This window comes from Styela clava, chromosome 12 (genome assembly GCF_964204865.1).
Source record: "Styela clava chromosome 12, kaStyClav1.hap1.2, whole genome shotgun sequence".
In the NCBI taxonomy this organism is placed as follows: domain Eukaryota; kingdom Metazoa; phylum Chordata; class Ascidiacea; order Stolidobranchia; family Styelidae; genus Styela; species Styela clava.
In genome coordinates this window covers 8,682,794-8,702,640 of record NC_135261.1, presented here as the reverse complement: position 1 = coordinate 8,702,640, position 19,847 = coordinate 8,682,794, and the positions used below count along the sequence as shown (strand labels likewise).

At 32.5% G+C, this 19,847-nt stretch overlaps 3 protein-coding genes across 3 annotated transcripts in view; 2 read left to right on the top strand and 1 right to left on the bottom strand.

The window, feature by feature from the left end:
* Positions 1-19,847, bottom strand: part of LOC120330061 (polypeptide N-acetylgalactosaminyltransferase-like 6) — an 87,047-nt gene that overhangs the window by 57,994 nt on the left and 9,206 nt on the right. The gene's annotated exons all lie outside the window — the stretch shown is intronic.
* Positions 1,919-4,431, top strand: LOC144430394 (uncharacterized). The gene is made up of 6 exons (XM_078118323.1): positions 1,919-2,491; positions 2,951-3,084; positions 3,544-3,617; positions 3,698-3,766; positions 3,830-3,910; positions 4,277-4,431. Exons 1-6 carry the CDS (start codon positions 2,258-2,260, stop codon positions 4,429-4,431), a joined length of 747 nt encoding a protein of 248 aa, XP_077974449.1. The 5' UTR covers positions 1,919-2,257.
* LOC120330069 (uncharacterized) lies at positions 14,738-18,944 on the top strand. The gene is made up of 6 exons (XM_078118956.1): positions 14,738-14,889; positions 15,879-16,009; positions 16,152-16,225; positions 16,313-16,381; positions 17,006-17,086; positions 17,739-18,944. Exons 1-6 carry the CDS (start codon positions 14,764-14,766, stop codon positions 17,870-17,872), a joined length of 615 nt encoding a protein of 204 aa, XP_077975082.1. The 5' UTR covers positions 14,738-14,763; the 3' UTR covers positions 17,873-18,944.

Genomic DNA, 19,847 nt, shown 5'->3' with positions numbered 1-19,847 from the left:
GGCAATATATTTTCACATTATTATGTTCACAAATTGCCATGGTATTTTAGAGAATTATTGCTTTCATCTTGTCGTAATTCGACGCAACCGCGGATTACCATGAACACAATTAAATTAAAATAGAAATACATTTTAAATTCTCGTCGTTGTCATGAACTGAATATTATGCAACAGAAAAGACCCATGCTGAAATTCGTTAAAATTCTGTTGTGTTTGGTTGTAATGCTTTTTCACACAGAGTACGGTTCCAGTAAAGGCACCTTGAGTCCACAAAGGTTTTCGCCAGTGAAAAAATAGTCCGCGACCAAAAAAGGTTGGGAAACGCTGTTATAAAGATTAATATACCGACTACTTGACAAAACGTTAAACTTAGCAAGTTCCAAGACTTAGTATGTTTACCAGACTTCACATCAGAACAAGAATAAAAATCGTCGTCCAATGAATTAATTGGAAAGAGGTTATATGGAATGTCTTTGATGAATATTAAAAACAATGTAGGAGCAATGTAGGATGCAAGGATTGATCCCGAACGACATCCAGATAAAATTGATAATGTTTGGTAGGATTGAACACCAATAACAACTTTGATTTGGCAATCCGAGAAAAAAGATATATGGCAAAAAATGTTCAGATATACCCCAAGATCGAATTGTACAGATCCCAGCATGCCAAAATTTATCAAAATCTTCAGAGATATCTAAGTCAATTGATTTAGTTTCACCACTCACATTTAAACTCATTGTGAAATAAGTCATTTGTGATGGAAAAAGTTGAGCATCTAGAGTTGATGAACAGCAAGCAGTGTTGAATGAGAGGCAAGATAGCTTAAAGACAAACTGGGTCCATTTCAGATTGCTTTCCACTTCCCAATAACAATCTTTCATCAACATTCATCTTTTCAACCCCGGAACGGTGTAAATAAAGTAAGTGTGGAAGGTAATTTCTTAATAGCCCTGCTACTAGTTACTTTGTTACACTGGCTACTCTTCCCTTTACCATCAAAGTCCATGCACACAAAGTCACTGACTTGTTAATATTGTCCTGAAAATTTATGACCAATATCTTTTATGAAAGATTTATTATCAAAATGGATGGAGCGAAGCTAGTCTACTTGGAGTTACAGTTTATAGGTATGAATATTAATGACATGTTGGTTCTAAGTGATGAAGAAAACTATTTGATTCATACATTCTGCAGCCTTTCAGGTACAGAATGTTCAGGTTATATTGTCTTAACGACAAATTGGTTTATGAAATCTGAATTAGAGTAAATTTGAAAAAAAAAACTACGACAAATATATTCAGCAAAATATTCATGAGTCTATACCACAGTAAATGTTGAGTCATATTTTGGATCATGGAGTATTTTATTGGTGGTCTTCTTTGAACCTTTGTTTTTCGAGTGTTGATGACAACTTTTTCTAAAACATTATTCAAGCCACCACACAGCATTCGAATTCATATATAAAACAAAAAAGTAAGTTGATCTGAAGTAAAACTAACAAGTTAATAGACATTCATAATTTCACATTCTCAAACTAATAAAATGTCAGGATAAGCACAGGAAAAAATTTATACTTAATGATTCAAAACAAAGGGCAAAAAAAAAAGCAAAAAAAAAATCTACAAGATCTGTATTAAAGATACTTCAGCAACCCAAATATTGATTGATTACTTTAAAACATATTGATTACTTTAAAACTGTGCTCATGATTTTCATGGCCCTGTGTTGAATGATTCTGTCACATATTTTGACAGTATAAACAATAATGATTTTTTTATATTTTCATTATTGTGCAAGATAATATTGCCAGACCATTTTTCAATATTTCAATGCTTCCAATATTACTACCATTATTTGACAGAATAGGTGAAAATTAGGTAAATGTACATAAAAACTTGTATTGAGCAATGGTATTGAAATGTCTTGGAAGTTCACTATGACACGCTCCCCTAATAGCGAGCTTTTATTAGTTGTTTATATTATAAACTTTAAGTGATGTCATGCATTTGTACGACAGTTATTTCAAGACATTTCTTATCAAAGCCTATAAAATCGTGCTGTCAGAAGCAAGACTTCTCAGATGCCACAAACAGTTCAAGTCAGAATGAAGAGACTTGACAGGGATTCATTCAGGTTGATGTTCTTTTGCGATGTAACAAGTAACCAGGAAAGATGTGTCTAAAATTTTGTCACACTGAAAACTAGTAGCAATGTCAACAGCATACAGTAACTTTCAAAATCTATTAGTAAATAGATGCATAATGATGATGGAACCAGGATACATTTCATAAAAATTTTTAAACTATTCGAGTTGACCAATTATTTCCATATTCATCTAGCATTGAAATATTTGACTAGGATTAAGAAGATGCTCATCATGGAAAACAACAGGTATATTTTGCTATTGATGTTTGTTCGAAGTTTTGAATTCATTCAGGCTAAACAATGTAACATTCCAGAGGATGATGAAGACATTGACTGGAATAATGTGAGTACATTCTTTCCTGTAAATGCCGACCAAAAATACATTTCCATATTTTACAGACCTTATTAAGGTGAATAAACAATAATTATTTAGTTTGGGTTTTCGTCCATACATAAGCTCACACATGCTATAATAAGACACAATTGGTACTGGTTTTGAGTATAGACAATATAGCATAAAGTACTACCCGAACCATACATTCGGCACACTGGCTTATAAGAAGCACAATATATTTTTGCAGAAAAAGGGGGATATATAGTGTGCCTCAAAATATGATATATCTCTCTGCAACAAAACATTAGTATTATACAAATCTGTGTGATTAGCATAAGCATATATATATTGCATCAATCAGTATTTGTTTTCTTTGTTGGAATTGAAATTATCGCCCTATCTTCAGAAGATACATCAATCACAGAATATAAAGAGATCAGTTATGTTCATGTACTTCTCTATTGACAGTTTCCTGATGATTGGTATCTGGTTCTCCACACTGATGACCCGGTAATGGATAAAAGTGTATTTGGTGCAAAACTACAGAACTTCACCAAAACAAGCACAGGAATGGTCAAAACGGTCACAGAACTACATAAGGGGTAGGATATTTTTCACATGAGAGACAGTTTACACAATTCTGAATCAGTCAAATTAGGTCTCAATATCAGGGTCGTCCAACCTGTGGCCCGACGAAGGTTTCCGATTGTTACATTGCCCCCGCATTGCTACATCTTCCATCGCACCGAATATTGACGAACTTATTGGATAAAAGCAGTGTCATACTTGACATTAAAATATCTATATGTGGCAAAAACTTTTGATTTACCAGTATCTTCGTATTTTCATTGTTTTCATAATTTTTGCGAAGGTTTTGGTTGTTTATTCATTAATCTGTAGTCGGTGTAGTGAAAACTAGAACATAACAACCATGTCAAATGGCCAGCACAATCATTCGTAAACTGAATGTGGCCATTTGGCCAAAAAGGTTGGACAATCCAGTCTTATATTAATAAATTGACTGTAACTATTCATGATATAATGCTAACTTAATATTTTAGTTCACCTCCACGAACTTTTCCAGTCCACTATAACAAGAAGAAAGCAGGTATCTACAGATTGGAAAAGAGTGATGGTATATTTAGTAATATCCTTGGAGTAAAATATGTATAACATTCCTGCTGAATAATAAAAGTTATTTGAATTTTCAAACAGAACCAGCTATGATCGCCTCACAATCTTTAACACCGGAAGGTAGAACAAGTGAAGATACAATAAAATTCGGTAAAATTTTTGGACCTTTTCAAGTTAGAATGCTATATTATATCTTCATTTTTTGATATTCAGATGATGCACTGCTCAACAGCGATGTCTTGATATTAAGTGATGAGAAGAATTACCAAATAAATGTATTCTGCATTAATTCAGGTATATATAAATACTATACTAATACTGCAACTATACCTAATTGCAATATATTGTTACTATCCTTCACTGCTTCACACAAATGTCAAAACTTGCCATGAGGAGATTGTTTACAAACAAACATGACTTGAATGAATCAATCTCAAAATAAAGGCGGCCCACTGTTACTGTGATCTATTCGGCTTATTCGTTATAAATATACCGTATATGCCCTGAAAAATGGAATGCTTGGAAAAGAGAAGGGCAAGGTATGATAAATTGATATATTCTATGAATTTATTGTAGTAATATTACTAGCGTATTTCCCAATAAAAGTCATGCCAGAAAATCTCCTTCACACTGTTTATTAGTTGTCCAAATATATTTCAGATGAATGGGTTGTCAGGGTAGTTTTCCCAACTATGAATCCAACAATCAACCAACTCACCTTGATGTGGAACAAACTCATGGAAAAGGGAATCAATGTACAACTTCATCTTTTAGAATCAGTTAAACATCCGGAGAATTTCATGGGTTTTGAATGAGGAAAATTCTATGAAAACTGCAGATCTTATTAAAAATATTATATATTCATCATCAACTACCTAATGCATCATGTATCTACTAAATTATCTCATATAATCAGCAAAGTTATGTCCATTTTATCCATATATATTTGCCAATCTACTTCATCAATACAAATTGTGGATGTGAGATGAAATCATTTCAGAGAAACATCAAATAATGACATTTTCCTACATTTACATTTGCACCCAGTATATTTCTACCCATGTACATCTGCACACACAGAAAGGTGATGACGTCATTTTATGATACAGTTGGTGCAAGACATTGCTTTCGGAAGCATGTAAAGTCTGCAATATTTGTTGATAAGGTGTAGCATAAAAAATTCCCTTTCAAAATAAAACTATAATTAGGTTGAAAATTATTACTATTCAAGTGCACACGAATCCGTGTCTCAGTCCTGATATAAGAAACATTGGCAAACTCCTAATTGCTTAGATTCTTTTAGTCATATGTTTTTCCCCAACTTCGATTGTCAGGTGAGTAGGCTATATCCAAACAATATTGAGGGTCCGCCACTACAGCGTCGCAAAAAAAATTGATACTGAAACAACTATTCAATAATCCCAATAACGATCACAATTCAAATATCAAACTACCTTTTGTAGTCTCAAATAAATATGCAACATAAGGATAATCCACTGATTCAGAATAAACAGTTTATAAGAGATTTATAATGATGTGCCTATGATGTCCAGACCGTTAATTGAATAGGGCTGGCGGAAAAATGGGAGAAGAATGATAAAACAGAAGAAACTAGGATATGGTAGAATTTACATATTTGTATAGAAAAAAAGATTGGGTGAAGCTCTTATTTAAATGAACATGTTCATGGAAATGTGAATCTACTGATCCCTTTCTGTCTCCTCTTTAACGGAACAATGCATGTTCCACAAAGCCAGACAGTATAAACAAAAAGAATTCCTAATTTCACACTGCCTTGTTTAGAATATATAGCATCATCAAGCGCACAAATATAAGTACAGAATGCAAAGCTTGTAAAGAACTGTATGTACTATGACTTGGATAAGTGAGGATGTCAATTGCGCTCTTCCGATTGAAATATTATTGCAACAGCATCTACAGACTTTTCGTTGCAGCTATTCATCACATAATTCTGAAATGTCATAAATTGATGTAATTTTGGATAACTCTTAAAAGTTTTCAGGGTTATGAAAGACCTAATTTTGTAGTTTAAATAAGATAAAACTAAGATTAAGCAGTTTTAAAACAAAATGCAGACCTTAAAAAACATGTGTATATCACTTTTGATGCTTGTTATAAGCATCAAGATTAACCAGGCAAAGGAATGTATAATTCCAGAGAACAATGAAGACATCGACTTGGATGAGGTATGTACCGGTAATTACTTTCAATGAATTTCTTGAATTCAAGTATTTCAGATATTAAAAAAAACATTTGCCTCTTCTCTCAGTTTTCTTAAATATTATTTTCACGAGTTTACATTTATAACGAAACATTGAAGAACTTGCATTTATCTTGAAGAGTAGTGAATAATGTAGAATTTAATTCAAATAAAAATCAGAAGGAAATTCGTCAAATTCACTGTTTTAGTTACGGTAAATGAAATTTTTACAATTTTTTTAGTGAAGCTAAATTTTTGTATAGTTTCCCACAATAATAGATGGAAACTGAAGTGAATACTGAAAAGATTTATATATCTTATTTAATTTTCATAATGACAGTTTGCGAATGATTGGTATCTAGGACTACATACGCATTGTCGACAACAGATGTTATAGGTTCAAAAATCTGGAATATCACAAAAACAAAGATTGGAAGTAAATTTTTAATCACAAGTTTCTACGAAAGGTGAGTGAATATTAGTTTATTGCATAGTTAAAGTTTGAAAAAGTGATGTTTTCAAGGTCTATGAATATTTGACCAACCCTTGACCCCAAAAAACTTTTTTCTGTACTTTGCTATTGCAAAATTTCTGATGTTTATTTTGTGAGCGCTTTGGAGAGTTGGCGCTTATGAACTGGTTGATATGTTCAGAACCAGCATTTTAATAAGCAAAAATATTCAACCACATTTTTTTTAGGCTTTTATGGCAATAAGGCACCATTTTCTGAACTAATTTTTGATTATAGCAACTAAAGTGAAACTCATCGAAATACAATTAAGTTATTTGATTCACAACTAATTTTTGAAACCAAACTGAAAACTGACAAATAACACGCTGAACTGCGAAAAAGAGGGAATGTTCACCACCATGCTTGAATATCTGTCTGAACGAAGCAAGCGTCGGAGCGGCTGTACAAATTCTGTACTACAAGTTTCAATTGATCATCATTGTTGACTTATTGCTCGCTGTTACGAACATAAACAGAGAAACTGAATGTTATGTTTGGGGAATGTGCCTTATTTCAGGGAAAATTTGTATTATACATAGTTACAGAATCTACTCAAATATGTTGGTTAATTAAATATAATATTCTATTGTATCATTTACGGTACATCTCATTTTTCAGTTCTCCCCCCAAAACAATGGAGGCTTATTGTATCAAACTAAGATCAGGTGTTTGTGGAGCGAATAAGAGCCAAGGTATGAATTTCATATAATCAACATTTAGAAAAGTTACTTAACACTTTACCCAAAAGCTGATTCTCATTCTGGTATAGAGTCAGAGGCTCTGTCTATAAATGCCCTATTAGCAGATGGAAGTTTGAATAAAGATGCAGTAAAAGTAGGTAAGGCACATTCAAGTGGATCCAACCTTTCAATAACCTTTTCCAACCTTTTTCAATAAAATGACAGAGAACTTGCATATCTATCCAAAAAAAAATAAATGCTAATGAAATGACTTGATCATATAATGAACCACAGTCCACAGCATCTCATCAGGTCTGATAGTTAAAATGTTGAATATTTGTAACTGATCAGTGGCTATGTGAAGCCTCCAAATAGGAGGTCAGTAGGCCTCAAAAATGTAATATTTCTATTGAGTGTGAAGGTTAGTTAGCATTGCAATTGTCAGCATTTATAGGAACTTAGAACCATTATCAAGTTGATATTGAACATTTCAATTGCTTATTCTAAGTAACAACAGATTGAATATTTTATATTCAGATGATGCCATATTCAATAATGACATGTTGGTTCTAAGTGACGAAGAGAACTATTTGATTCGTGCAGTCTGCAGTCTTTCAGGTACATTATTGTCTATGTTATAAAACCTTAAAATTAAACTGGTACGGGGTGCCCAAAAAACAAAACACATACCTGTAAATTTGTTAATAACTATAACAGAAATGAAAAAATTCATTAGATTTTATTCATGCTTCAATTCCTGTTTGTGGATGATCGTACCTGGAAGTTTCAGGAATTTAGGACGCTTTCACAAAAGTTATGTTCAATTTAGAATATTTGCACATGTTGCGCAAAGTCGACAAATCACTTACACACACACTCTGCTATGGGGATTTTTGTAGTTTTTGTTGCAATTGCAGTTTTGAGTCCACCAATTGTTTGGGGAATGTTATGATACACACTGTCCATCATATTCCCCAGACACCAAACTTCCTGCTGATCAACCCTTTCTGAAATCGCTTTCTTATACAGTCAAAGATTTGATGAGGTGAGGGCAACCGAGGGTCTTGCTAAAACCAATAATCAACTCCATCAATCGCTCTACTTTGCCCAAATGATGCCCTGCACTATCTCAGCACCGCTACATGTTCAATATTCACTACTTCATTTTTGCCATCAAGTCAATGAACCAGCTACACAATGTTTGGAAATGGCTTTCCATTTTTCCATGCTGTACACTATATTGAGTGTAACGTTTTTCGGAGATGTCGTACCCAGGCAATCAATATTTTTGCCATTGACATACGCAGACAGGAAAAAGTGAAATTTAGCACAAAACTGAGTTGGGGATTGACAATTTACAAGTCTATCTTCTATGCCTAAGGGGTTTTTCTAGAGAGAACATAACTTTTGTACAGAACGTCCTAGAAATTTTCAGGTAACAGAATACACAAACATGAGGTTCAAGTGTAAACAAAATCAATTGAATTACTCCATTTTTATGAAAGTTACTAGAAAATTTATAAGTTCCGTTTTTTGGGGGTAATCCTGTATATGAAAAATGTTCGAATACAATTACAGTGAATGAAAATAAAATAGATTCCATACATATTGAATTCACTTGATTATTGATATATTTTCATATTTCATTTCAATTCTGACTAGTGAATAATGGACTTTACTGAAGTATTCTTTAGTGAACACTTGTTGAAATGAATTATTTTAAAAATCAATGTATAATTCAAACATCAAATTGGAGAACCATCAACTGTTTTGGAACAATAACATATCTGAAAGAAGCTAGAACAAACAGAGCTAATTATAGAGGATATACTGTTGTAAATGATGAATTTCCTTGCCTGTTTTAAGCTTTTATAGTCTATTTACTTCAAAGATATACTTCAGTTATGATTTGCAAAATCTCATCCCCCTAATATGCATTCTTAACATATCTCAGGTGAATGGATTGTCTGGGCAATGTTTCCAGCCATAACTCCTACAATTTATCAAGTCAACCTAATGAGGAATAAACTAACGGAAAAGGGAATACATGTACAACTATACTTTACTAAAACAGTTGTACATCCAGAGTTGATGGAAGACTTATGATGATGAAAATGATTGATATTGCAGATAAAAGCCTGAATCAACCACCAACTACATTATAATACAGATTTATATTACTCCACATATTAACCAGAAATAAAATGTTATATACAGCACTGTTTCAAGTTGCAGAAACTTTTGATGAAAAAAGAAATGTAACAGGCGTTGCTTGGACAGTGGCTAATAACTTGGAATTGGTGTATAAATTTAAAAAGCTTATTCTTGGATAAAAAAAAATTTTTGGGTTGCATTGAAACACACATTTGAAATAAACTTATTAAATCACAAGTATTTGAAACCACATCATACTTTATAATCACCATGCATCATTTAAGAACAACTATAGAAATAATTGCTTCATCCAGACTAATTATATCATTTTCAATAATGACTTTGAGAAGTTTTAATGAAAGTAGTCTTTGGACAGTAAAGCGTGAAGCTTCAAGAAAAGCTTTGATGCGTTCTAGGCTCCAATCGATATAAATTCCTGAGCAAATGATTATGGTTATGATATCAATACAGTTTAATCATATGATGGAGTTGTTTGGAATATATTAGAGTTACATTAGTAATTTCATCAGGAATGACAAGAATTTATTTCTTATTTTACCATCAAAAATCAGAGTGACAGTGACAGAGATTATGCTATCAAATGCTACAGTATTTTGCCGCTAATTCTCAGTGTAAACAAAAATGATCTTCACAAAAATTATTGTTTTTTCCAACTATGAATCCAACAATTAATCAAGTCCCTGATGTGGAACGAACTAATGGAAAAAAGAAACAATGTACAACTTCACCATGCAAAAGCAGTGGATTTCAGATTTGGGTGTCTCATGTATCCATGTATTCCGTTCTTTATCCAAATACATACAATGGAATTTTGTTTTACTGAAAACATACAACTGAAATGACATTACTTCTCAAATAACAAAGATATTGTTTATTAATAAAATATTGATTTTAACATAAATTTGCATATTTTGGATGTAGAACAATTTATTAAATAAAAAATGGATAACTTGTGTTCTTTTTGATTTCTAAAAAATATCTCTTCGAAATCAACAAGATTGTTGTGCAGCAGGAACTTTTCTCGTTACAAGATGCATCTGGTTTGAAAACTAGAATGGTTACCGCATTTTACACAAAGGAGTACCATTTCCTTCTTCATTGACAAACTTGAAAATAAATATATCAGCTTATACTCCCCAAAGATTTTTACTTCAAACAATTCCATTAGCTGGTTTGAACATTGTACACCAACACCATATCTTTTAAAAATATATTGATCACTTTTTCAGCCCTCTCTGCCATGAAGCAAGGCATGTTGCACATAGCCAGACAGAATAAACAAAAATCATATGTATCACATTCTGTCACATTGAAAATATAACATAATGTGCACAAAGATATGAGCAGAATGCAAGTTTTGCAAGAAACAGTCTGCACTGTTGCTCATATAAGTAAGGATGTTAATTGTTCTCCCTCGAATAGATATATGGAGCACAAACAAACAAACTTGAAGAGTTTTCGGGGTTATGATAAAGATTTTATGTAGTTTTTAAAATTAAGATTTAGCAGATCAGAAAAATTTTTTTTCGTTTGCTATGAGCTTCGAGATTAACCAGGCAGAACAATGCAAAATTTCAGAGAACATTGGAGAAATTGACTGGGATAAGGCATGTATATACTCCAAAAAAAAAAACTTCCGATTTCCATAATGATAAAACACCACTTATTTTCTCATTACACTTTTAAAAATATTTTGACAAAGACAAAAGTAAGAAGATACTCCTTTTGAAATGAATGTATCTTAGGAGTTGAATATTGTTTTTCCTGGATAGCAAAAGAATGTGGTATATGAATTGAAATAAAAGCTATTCTTTGTCAACTTAATACTTCCAAGTTCCAACAATCCATCCATTGAGAAAATATGGGGAAAATTGAGCAAATTTACAAAAAAAAAACAGGTATCCTTTATTATCTTCTGAAAGTTTTATCAGAATTTACCATTGTCTAAGATGGTTTTGAAGACTATTATTACTTAGAAACATATGATGCTTGCACTTTTTAATACCTTTAGAACTGATGAATGAACGTAGGCCATAAATCACAATATGATCAGCTGTCTTACAGGTTTTCCGTATTTCTATAAGGACATGAAAGGATCCTTTAATTGCTCTTGAGCACCTATTTTAGTTGTTTCAAAAGACAGGATGTTTCTCAAATTATTTTAGGTTCGACCTACTTTTCCGTAAATAGGGAAAATTGAATTTATTCTTCATTCCAACATTAGTATAGCATTAAAATACATAGAGCAGGTTGAAAAGAAATGTTCATCTTAATGACGAGCAAGTTTATTGTATTATTGATGTTGGTTCAGACAATGCAAGATTCAAGAGGATAATGAAGATATTGACTGGGACAAGGTGGGAATGGATTAAAACTTTTGAATTCATATGATTTGTAACTCTAGATTAAAAATACATAAACCATCATATTTATTTTATGTGTGATGAAATATCACATATTACAACACGCTGTGTTTAGCATGAGCACAAATAAATCAGACATCAAGTAAAATCAATCAACATTTGTTTGAAACAGTATTATCATCATAATCTGTAGAAGCTGAGATCGCCATAACCCAAAAATAATATCAGATCAGTTATATTCATGTGCATTTACTATGCCTCTCCTTTGGCAGTTTCCTGATGCCTGGTATGAGGTTCTACATACCAATGATCCAGTGATGGGAAAAGATGTAGGTGGCGTAAAACTCAGGAATTTTACCAGAACAAGAACAGGAGTGAGCATGATGATCACAGAACTACATCAGAAGTTAGATATTTTATTCAAAAGACCAAAATTCCTATTCAAGTTCAAGTAATGGTGACCTAGTTAAACTTTAAATGAATATTAAATAGAAAAAAATATTAGACTAAAAATGGAGCTAACTATGATTCAATGCAACCTTTATATTTTAGTTCTCATCCTCAAACTATGACAGTTCATTTGATAACAAAGAGAGCAGGTGTCTATGAGCCCAAAAAGAGTGATGGTATATATTTTATATAAATTAGTGAATTTCTATTGAAAATTTGCATAATATATCAGTAAAAAAGTATAATTTCAATTTTCAAATAGAATCGGCTGTTCTAACGTCACACACCTTAACACCCAAGGGTGGAAGAAGTGAAGATGCAGCAAAAATCGGTAAAATTACTATTACCTATAGATGTGAAATGCTATTGCCTAAATCTTCGCAACTTTATTTTTTATATTTAGATTATGCAATGTTCAATGGTGATGTTTTGATTTTAAGTGATGAGAAGAATTACTTGATAAATGTATTTTGCAGTCTTTCAGGTATACACATATATAAAAATGCTTGGAATTACAGGCCATCACATTGCAATATATTGTCACAATCCCTCTATGTTCCTATTAACAATAAATGAAAAACCTCACTCTACCACTGTGTTGCCAATATTTACAAACAATGATAAATCAAAGTTGGGTATTCAAAATTACGGTAATTATAAAACTACAGTGAATGTCGGAGTATTTGAGCTGTTTCAGCAAATGTAGTGTAATAAAGCTCAACACGCACCATGAATATGTTTGAACTTACAGCATGTAAAATGTCTTTTCATAAAAGTCTGTTTGTGTTAAACAAAAAGCGCTGTCACTCAAAATTATTTTAGAATATCTCAATTTGATTCTGGTTGTATTGCCTATTAAACACAAAAAGTACAGTATATCAGCATCTTAGTCTCAGCACTTAACCTCTGCATCATTTATTAAATCCAATTTGAAATATATTTCAGATGAATGGGTTGTCTGGGCTGGCTTTCCAACTATGAATCCAACAATTCCTCAAGTCACCATGATGTGGAACGAACTCATGGAAAAAGGAATCAATGTACAACTTCATCTTGCAGAAGCAGTTGAACATCCAGAGAATTTCATGGGTTTTAAATCGTGAAAAATCTGCAGATATTTCAAATTCAGATTGAGATGTTCACCATGCATCGATCGTTCTATTGAATTATTTACAAATTCTTTGTATTAACATATCAAAATAACCATAAACATTCAATAATCCTTGTTTAATTGCATACGGCATGATTTTTACTGAAAACATAAGTCTTAGATGGACATTATATCTCAAGTAACAAAAATATATTTGTAAACAAAATGTTAAACCATCAACTTGCATAATGTTAGATGAATAAGATTAAATAACATTTTTTTGATACAATTGTTCATGCTTTAATTGTTGCACTTCCTGCACTTTTTGAATTCACATATATTACTGAAACTCAATTATATTACACAAATTAAATGAATCGAATGTACCTATGGTAGGCCATGCGGAACAGCAACTGAAAGTAACAGAAATACTGTAGATCAACAAATATTATTTGGAATGTTTTATTTGAAATAATAAATTTCTACGGTAAATGGAAATTTTGAAGTTTTAGAATCAATAATGGAGCAAATAGAGCTGGTTTGGAAGATGACTATTTTACATCAAAAAAATTGTTTTCTCATGCTGTCTATAAAATATGAAAAACTCGTTTATAGAAACCTTCTATTGTCAGAGTAACTGAAACTGATAACAAGTTTGGTATACTCTCCAACTTAAGAAAAAAAAAGAAAGAAGAACCAAACGCTATAACCAAAATCAGAAAATATAAAAAAAAATTCACTCAAAAACTCAAAAAATTCATTCAAAAAAAAAAAAGATCTGTATTGAAGTGATTTCAAAACCCAAATTATATCTGCAACTAAGGGATTGATCAAAGTTATTGATTATTGGAAGCTTCCTGATCTTCACGCCAAAATGTTTTGCCTTATTTCCTACTCTAAACATTTGTTGCTAAAATTATAAATTATATAAAGATAACAACATATGCCGAAACTGCAATGCTACAATAATTGCAAATGCGCAAAGTTTATTTCATGATAAGCAAGAGAATATGTTGTATGGTAAGAATATGGGTCATTCCTTTTACAATTCCAGGATTCCAGTATTAGTTCCATTAATTAATTGACAGAATAGGTGAGAATTAAGTAGATGTAGATGAAAAACTCATGTATATTTATCTAGTGAAACCACAGTCTACAATGATATTGCGCAATGTTATTCGACTGTCTTAGAGGTTTTCAATATCAATGCACTTTGCAAGCGACCTTAGTTGTATCTATTACATAATGTATTTTCATGAAAAGTTGATGCCAATGTATTTTAGATTACAATTGTTTAGAGACATTATTTTTCGTAGCCTATAAAATTATACAGTCAGAAGCAAGACTTCACAAAACAGTTTTAGGCTAGAGTGGGTAGGATTCATTCAGACTTTTTTATGCTTCCGATCAAGTAACCGACATAATCTCGTTTTTGTATTACGGACAAGTTGTTGTCACACTGAAAGTTAGCTGAAATGCTAACAGCAGCAATTTTTCAAATTCATTAGATGCTGAAACTACATGATATTCCATAAAATCTTTTAAACTATTCTAAGTTCAACAATAAATACTGAAAACTGTTTGGATGATAATTGATTATTCTTTCTCTATTCCATCATTCATCTAGCATTGAAAAAATCAAATAGGATAAAAAATTATGTTCATCTTCAACAGCAGATACAGCAGATACATTTTTCTACTGATGTTGGTTCAAAGTTTTGAATTCATTCAGGCTAAACAATGCAACATTCCAGAAGATAATGAAGATATTGACTGGGATAAGGTTGGCACATTCTTTAAGTTTCAAACTTTTAATTAATTTGATTTGTAACTCCAGATTGAATATTTATACGGGAGCACCTGAATATTGTTTAGTATCGCGGATTTTATCGTTATCCCAGCTACGTTGATGACAACATCATTCAATTCGGCAGTATTAATTTATGAGCAAAAACAATGAATTGAAAAATAAAACGAGATTTTCGGTCTTGTGGCGTTTAGCTTAACGATGTCGATGAACTAAATGACATTGGCGCTGACAATAGACAATTGGAATATATAATAAAAATTAGCTGTGTCAAAAAGTATGTGTGCTGTTATTAATAAGTGTTACAATTTTTAGGGTCCGCTTATATATGCGAATATTTATAAATTCGTTCTTAGGGGGTTGGCTTATATGCGGGTTTGGCTTCTATGCGAGGGTATACGGTAATATAACCACAGTCAATTATACTAGAAGGTAGCGAATAGCCATATTCGAATATTTAATTCGAATTGAATATCATTGAATGTAATAGGTGTGTATGCCGTGATACGAATTGTAGAGTCTGCTTACATGCGAATTTTTATAAATTTACTATTTCAAAGTCTTTTGGGAGGTTGGCTTATATGTGAGGATATATGGTATATATAACATAGAAAATAATTAGACGCCAAGTGGAAGCATGTTGTTGTCTGTCAACATTTGTTTGAATTAGAATTATCAACCCAATGTTTATGTGTTGAAAATAAACATATTGCGGTAATATTATCAGATAAATAACACTAGCATGTGTACTTTTTCTTTTTTCTATCTGGCAAATATTTTACAGCAACTTCAATATACATACATATACAATATTAGTAGCAAAGCTTCACAATAAAATGATGCAAATTCCACAAAGTGTTACTTGGATGATGTGAACTCACATCCTTTTTTTTCCTTGAACATTATCGACAACCGAATCAGACAAGCAAATGTTTTTCATGAGTTAATAATACTATTTTTGACAGCTTCATGATGACTGGTATGATGGACTTACAGATGACGCAGGGATGACGACAGATTTCTTGGGGGGAAAGCTAGAGAATTTCACTAAAACAAGCACAGGAGTGCAATATGTGATCACAGAATTGAACAAAAAGTGAGTGAACATTACCGGTATATCACATTTTTGACCTCGATAAAACTTCAGTAGAATGGGAGCTCATCAAATGATAATTACAAACTTCACACATATATTAATATTCACTTAGATATTTGTTTTCCCAAAATTTGTTTCTCAGTTCTCCTGCACGAACGACATCACTCCATATGACCAAACAACGAGCTGGTGTTTATAGACCAGAAAAGAGTGAAGGTACATCATTTTCATTACTACTGGTAAATCGAAATTAAATTGGGTAAAACTAACTCATGATATGAGGATTTTTATTATTTGGTACAGAAGCGGCTGTGTTGGTTCTAGAAGCATTGAAACCAGATGGCAGCATAAATGAGAAAGCTATGAAAATAGGTAAGATCTGACAAAACTCTCAGTTCTAATAGGGGAACATACCTATCAGTAGAGAAATCCCATTCCTTCCTCAATGCCGTTGCGCTAGTGGATCCGTATGCATATTATGCAAGGATGCTTTGGCATGAATAAACATACCATACTATGCAATTCAAGAGTCCTGCTGCACACTAACACAAATGTATTTCTGTCACAATTCGTCTGACCAAAATCAGACTTCTCAGAAAGCAGTTTACAACGTAAACTTTTGGTGCAGCAGGACTCTTGAATTGCAAAGGCTAATAGGCTAAATGGTATAATATGTCTAATTTTTGGGCACGAGGTGGACCTATAGATCGTTTCACTCAATTTCAGCTGTTGTTCAGTACATAAGACTGAGACAATCACAATAATATCACATTTACTATTTTATATCAACAAATTTCCCAGGTCCATTCAAAGGATGATATCCACTCAAATCTTGCGTTCAATCTTATATCCACTCAAATCTTGCATTCCCAAATTCATGGAAACACATATGGTATTTGAAACATAACTATGTACAACATTTAGCAGACATTTTTGCTGTTGGAGGGCTATTCGTTCTATCAATATATATTTGAGCATTGCTCAATTTTTATTCAGACGAAGCACTATTTAGTGGTGATATATTGATACTAAGCGATGAGAAGAACTACATGATTCATGCATTTTGTAGCCTTGAAGGTATTTAAAACTACAATTCTGAATATGATATTTTCGCTGCTCAGCAAGTGAAAGCTTTGTAAATCGCTTTGCTGTTGTAATGTCACCCTAGCCCTAACCTATCCAATTTTTCATTGTGGGCCACGGGCTGCAGGTTGCACAGCCCTGCTCTAAATAAATATCCATGAGTTCTTTGTTTAGATTAGGGGTGTGCAACAGGGCCGGGCAAAACCTGCCCGCCAAGCCAAGTGTGACCCTTGTCAACAGTCAGATTTTCACCCATCAAGCGTATAAATCCTGATACAACAGATTATTTGAAAAAGCGCTCATGTGAGCAAAATACATACAGTATTGTATGACCAGTCCAGTGTCCTGTTAAAATGTTAAATAAATGAAGTTTTGCATTGTGAGAATATTTCAATACGTTGTGTACATGGAAACAATAAATTTTCGTGTGATCCAGCTAAATATCTCAATTTGGTTACTGTATATGGCCAACCGACAAAAAATGTTGAACACCCCTGGCAACATAGTTATTGAAACCATACTTAATAACAACCATAGATAAAGGTAACCACCAAGCCATAGCAAGCACAAGCATGATTTTGAAGCCTAAGATTCATCTCCTCATACTCGCAAACTCCAGATTAATCGCTGGTTCAATACATTTCAGATGAATGGGTGGTCTGGGCAACATTTCCAACATTGAATCCTACAATCCAACAAATAAGTTTGATGTGGAACAAGCTCATTGAGAAAAGAATCATTGTTCAACTTTATCCTTATGAAACTGTTGGACACCCATAGTTTGTGACAGACTTGAAACTGAAAAACTTGAACTGAAACTGTTATACTAAAATTTTGAATGAAGGGATTACTCAAAAGTAAATTTATAAATTATAACGCTCAAACACAAGAAGGTTTTTTTTTGTTTTTTATGTTTTGATCAACCTCCTTCAAACATATAAAGATCCCAACTTATTAAACATAAGCAGTTAACTTAATCTAAAACTTTCCTTCGTTTGGAATGAAATATGATTTTTTGTGCTTTTGCTTTTTATTGTATGATTCCTGTATATTTGTCACATCAGCATACACAAATCCAAGAGTGCATAAAAACAGAAATAGAAGACATGCCCAATAATTTTTTTACAGTTACGTTTGGAAACTTAGTTTCCCTAGGTCAGGGGTTCCCAATCTGGGATAAATGTACACCCAGGGTTATATTTCGACTTTTCAAAGAGTACATTATAGATAAAAGTATAAGGAATTAAGATTTACAAAACTTCTAATCTGCGTTGGAATATTATATTACCTGATGTTAATAATTTAATGATGTATATTCTATGTAGAATGGCAAATAAAGGTATTACAGTAATATCCAAGTTCCATTTGGAATGCTTTATTTGAAATGATAAAGGGAAAGATCCAGGATGGACAATATAGAAGCAAGAAGGTATGAAAGAGTAATAAATCTTTTATCAATAAAAATTGTTTCACGACGCAGTCCACAAATATAATGAATTTGTTTATGAAATTATTATTCTGTGAGAAATACTAGAACTGGTAATAAATTTGCTACCAAATGATATTATTACTAACAATTTATTATTGTTAGAATCTAATTTCAAATTCACTAGAGAACTGTAACAGTTCAGCCCTAAGGTTGACTAATTTTGATTACGAATGTTGCAAAAGTGTCCATAAAAAATTATGGTGGACATATTTTTTCATAATTTCTAAAATAAGAGGTTTCCTTGAGCTACCATCTAGATTACTTAAGATGGAAAGGATATAGGTAACCAGACTTGGATAGTAGAGGAAGCTGCAATCAATGAGCAGGTTCATATCTATGCTACTAGGTTGGAAGTAATTAAAGTTAAGATGACCTACCGTATATCATTTTAGGGTTGTTGGGAAGAGGGAAGCATTCTGAAATGGTTCTGAACCATGATTGTATTTACTTTAAAAAAGACTCATATTGTGAGTTGGCAATTTTGGTTAAAAACGGGCCCACATTGTCTTTTAAATGGTGAGAAATGATTTATTCAAGCCACCACACAGCATTCTGATCCATGTAAAACAATAGTACAGAAGTTGAATAAAGAAATATAAAAAAGCCAAAATAAAAATAAATCAGGTACATAAAACTGACAGGTCCCAAACCAAAAAATAATTAAACTCAATTATCATGATGGAAAGATAGTGGGAAACAAATTCCTAATTAAATTAAATTAAAGGCTCCTCAAATTTATTGATAATTCAAAGCTCTGCTTCAAAATTAGTTTCGTCCGAGTTTAGCAACATGAAGCAATGTAGGTCAAAAAATTGAGCCCTGAGGGACTCCAGAAGAACTTGGGTATGTCTGGGAGTGATGGCCAACAACATTGATGGTAAAAATTAAGAATAACTTTAATGGTAAGAAACTGACAAGATATACTAAAAAAATGGTTCCATTACATTTGAACCCACGTACATTTGAACCCATGACAATTGCACCTGTATGCTATTGCACCTATGGATTTTTTTTTGTTTCACGGATAGTTAAACCCATACTCACCCTAACCCATGGGTTTTAGCACCCGCATATAGATTGAACCCGTGGATATACGCATGGGTTCAAATGCACGTGGGTTCAAATGTACGGTCACCTAAAAAAATGAATCGAGCAGAAGGATCAAAGGTGTGACAAACTATGTTATAAGCTTCTGAAGAGGCTCAAGACAATTGATTTAGCTCCACCACTGTAACCCAGTTCATTGAGAAAGGAATCACCATGAAG

What these genes read in the sequence shown, in the direction of transcription:
- LOC144430394 (XM_078118323.1), top strand. Translation starts at nt 2,258, where the DNA reads ATGCATAATGATGATGGAACCAGGATACATTTCATAAAAATTTTTAAA. An exon ending in GTCACAGAACTACATAAGGG is followed by an intron (nt 3,085 to 3,543) that starts GTAGGATATTTT and finishes TTAATATTTTAG; the next exon opens with TTCACCTCCACGAACTTTTC. An exon ending in TGTATTCTGCATTAATTCAG is followed by an intron (nt 3,911 to 4,276) that starts GTATATATAAAT and finishes AATATATTTCAG; the next exon opens with ATGAATGGGTTGTCAGGGTA.
- LOC120330069 (XM_078118956.1), top strand. Translation starts at nt 14,764, where the DNA reads ATGTTCATCTTCAACAGCAGATACAGCAGATACATTTTTCTACTGATG. An exon ending in TAGACCAGAAAAGAGTGAAG is followed by an intron (nt 16,226 to 16,312) that starts GTACATCATTTT and finishes TATTTGGTACAG; the next exon opens with AAGCGGCTGTGTTGGTTCTA. An exon ending in TGAGAAAGCTATGAAAATAG is followed by an intron (nt 16,382 to 17,005) that starts GTAAGATCTGAC and finishes ATTTTTATTCAG; the next exon opens with ACGAAGCACTATTTAGTGGT.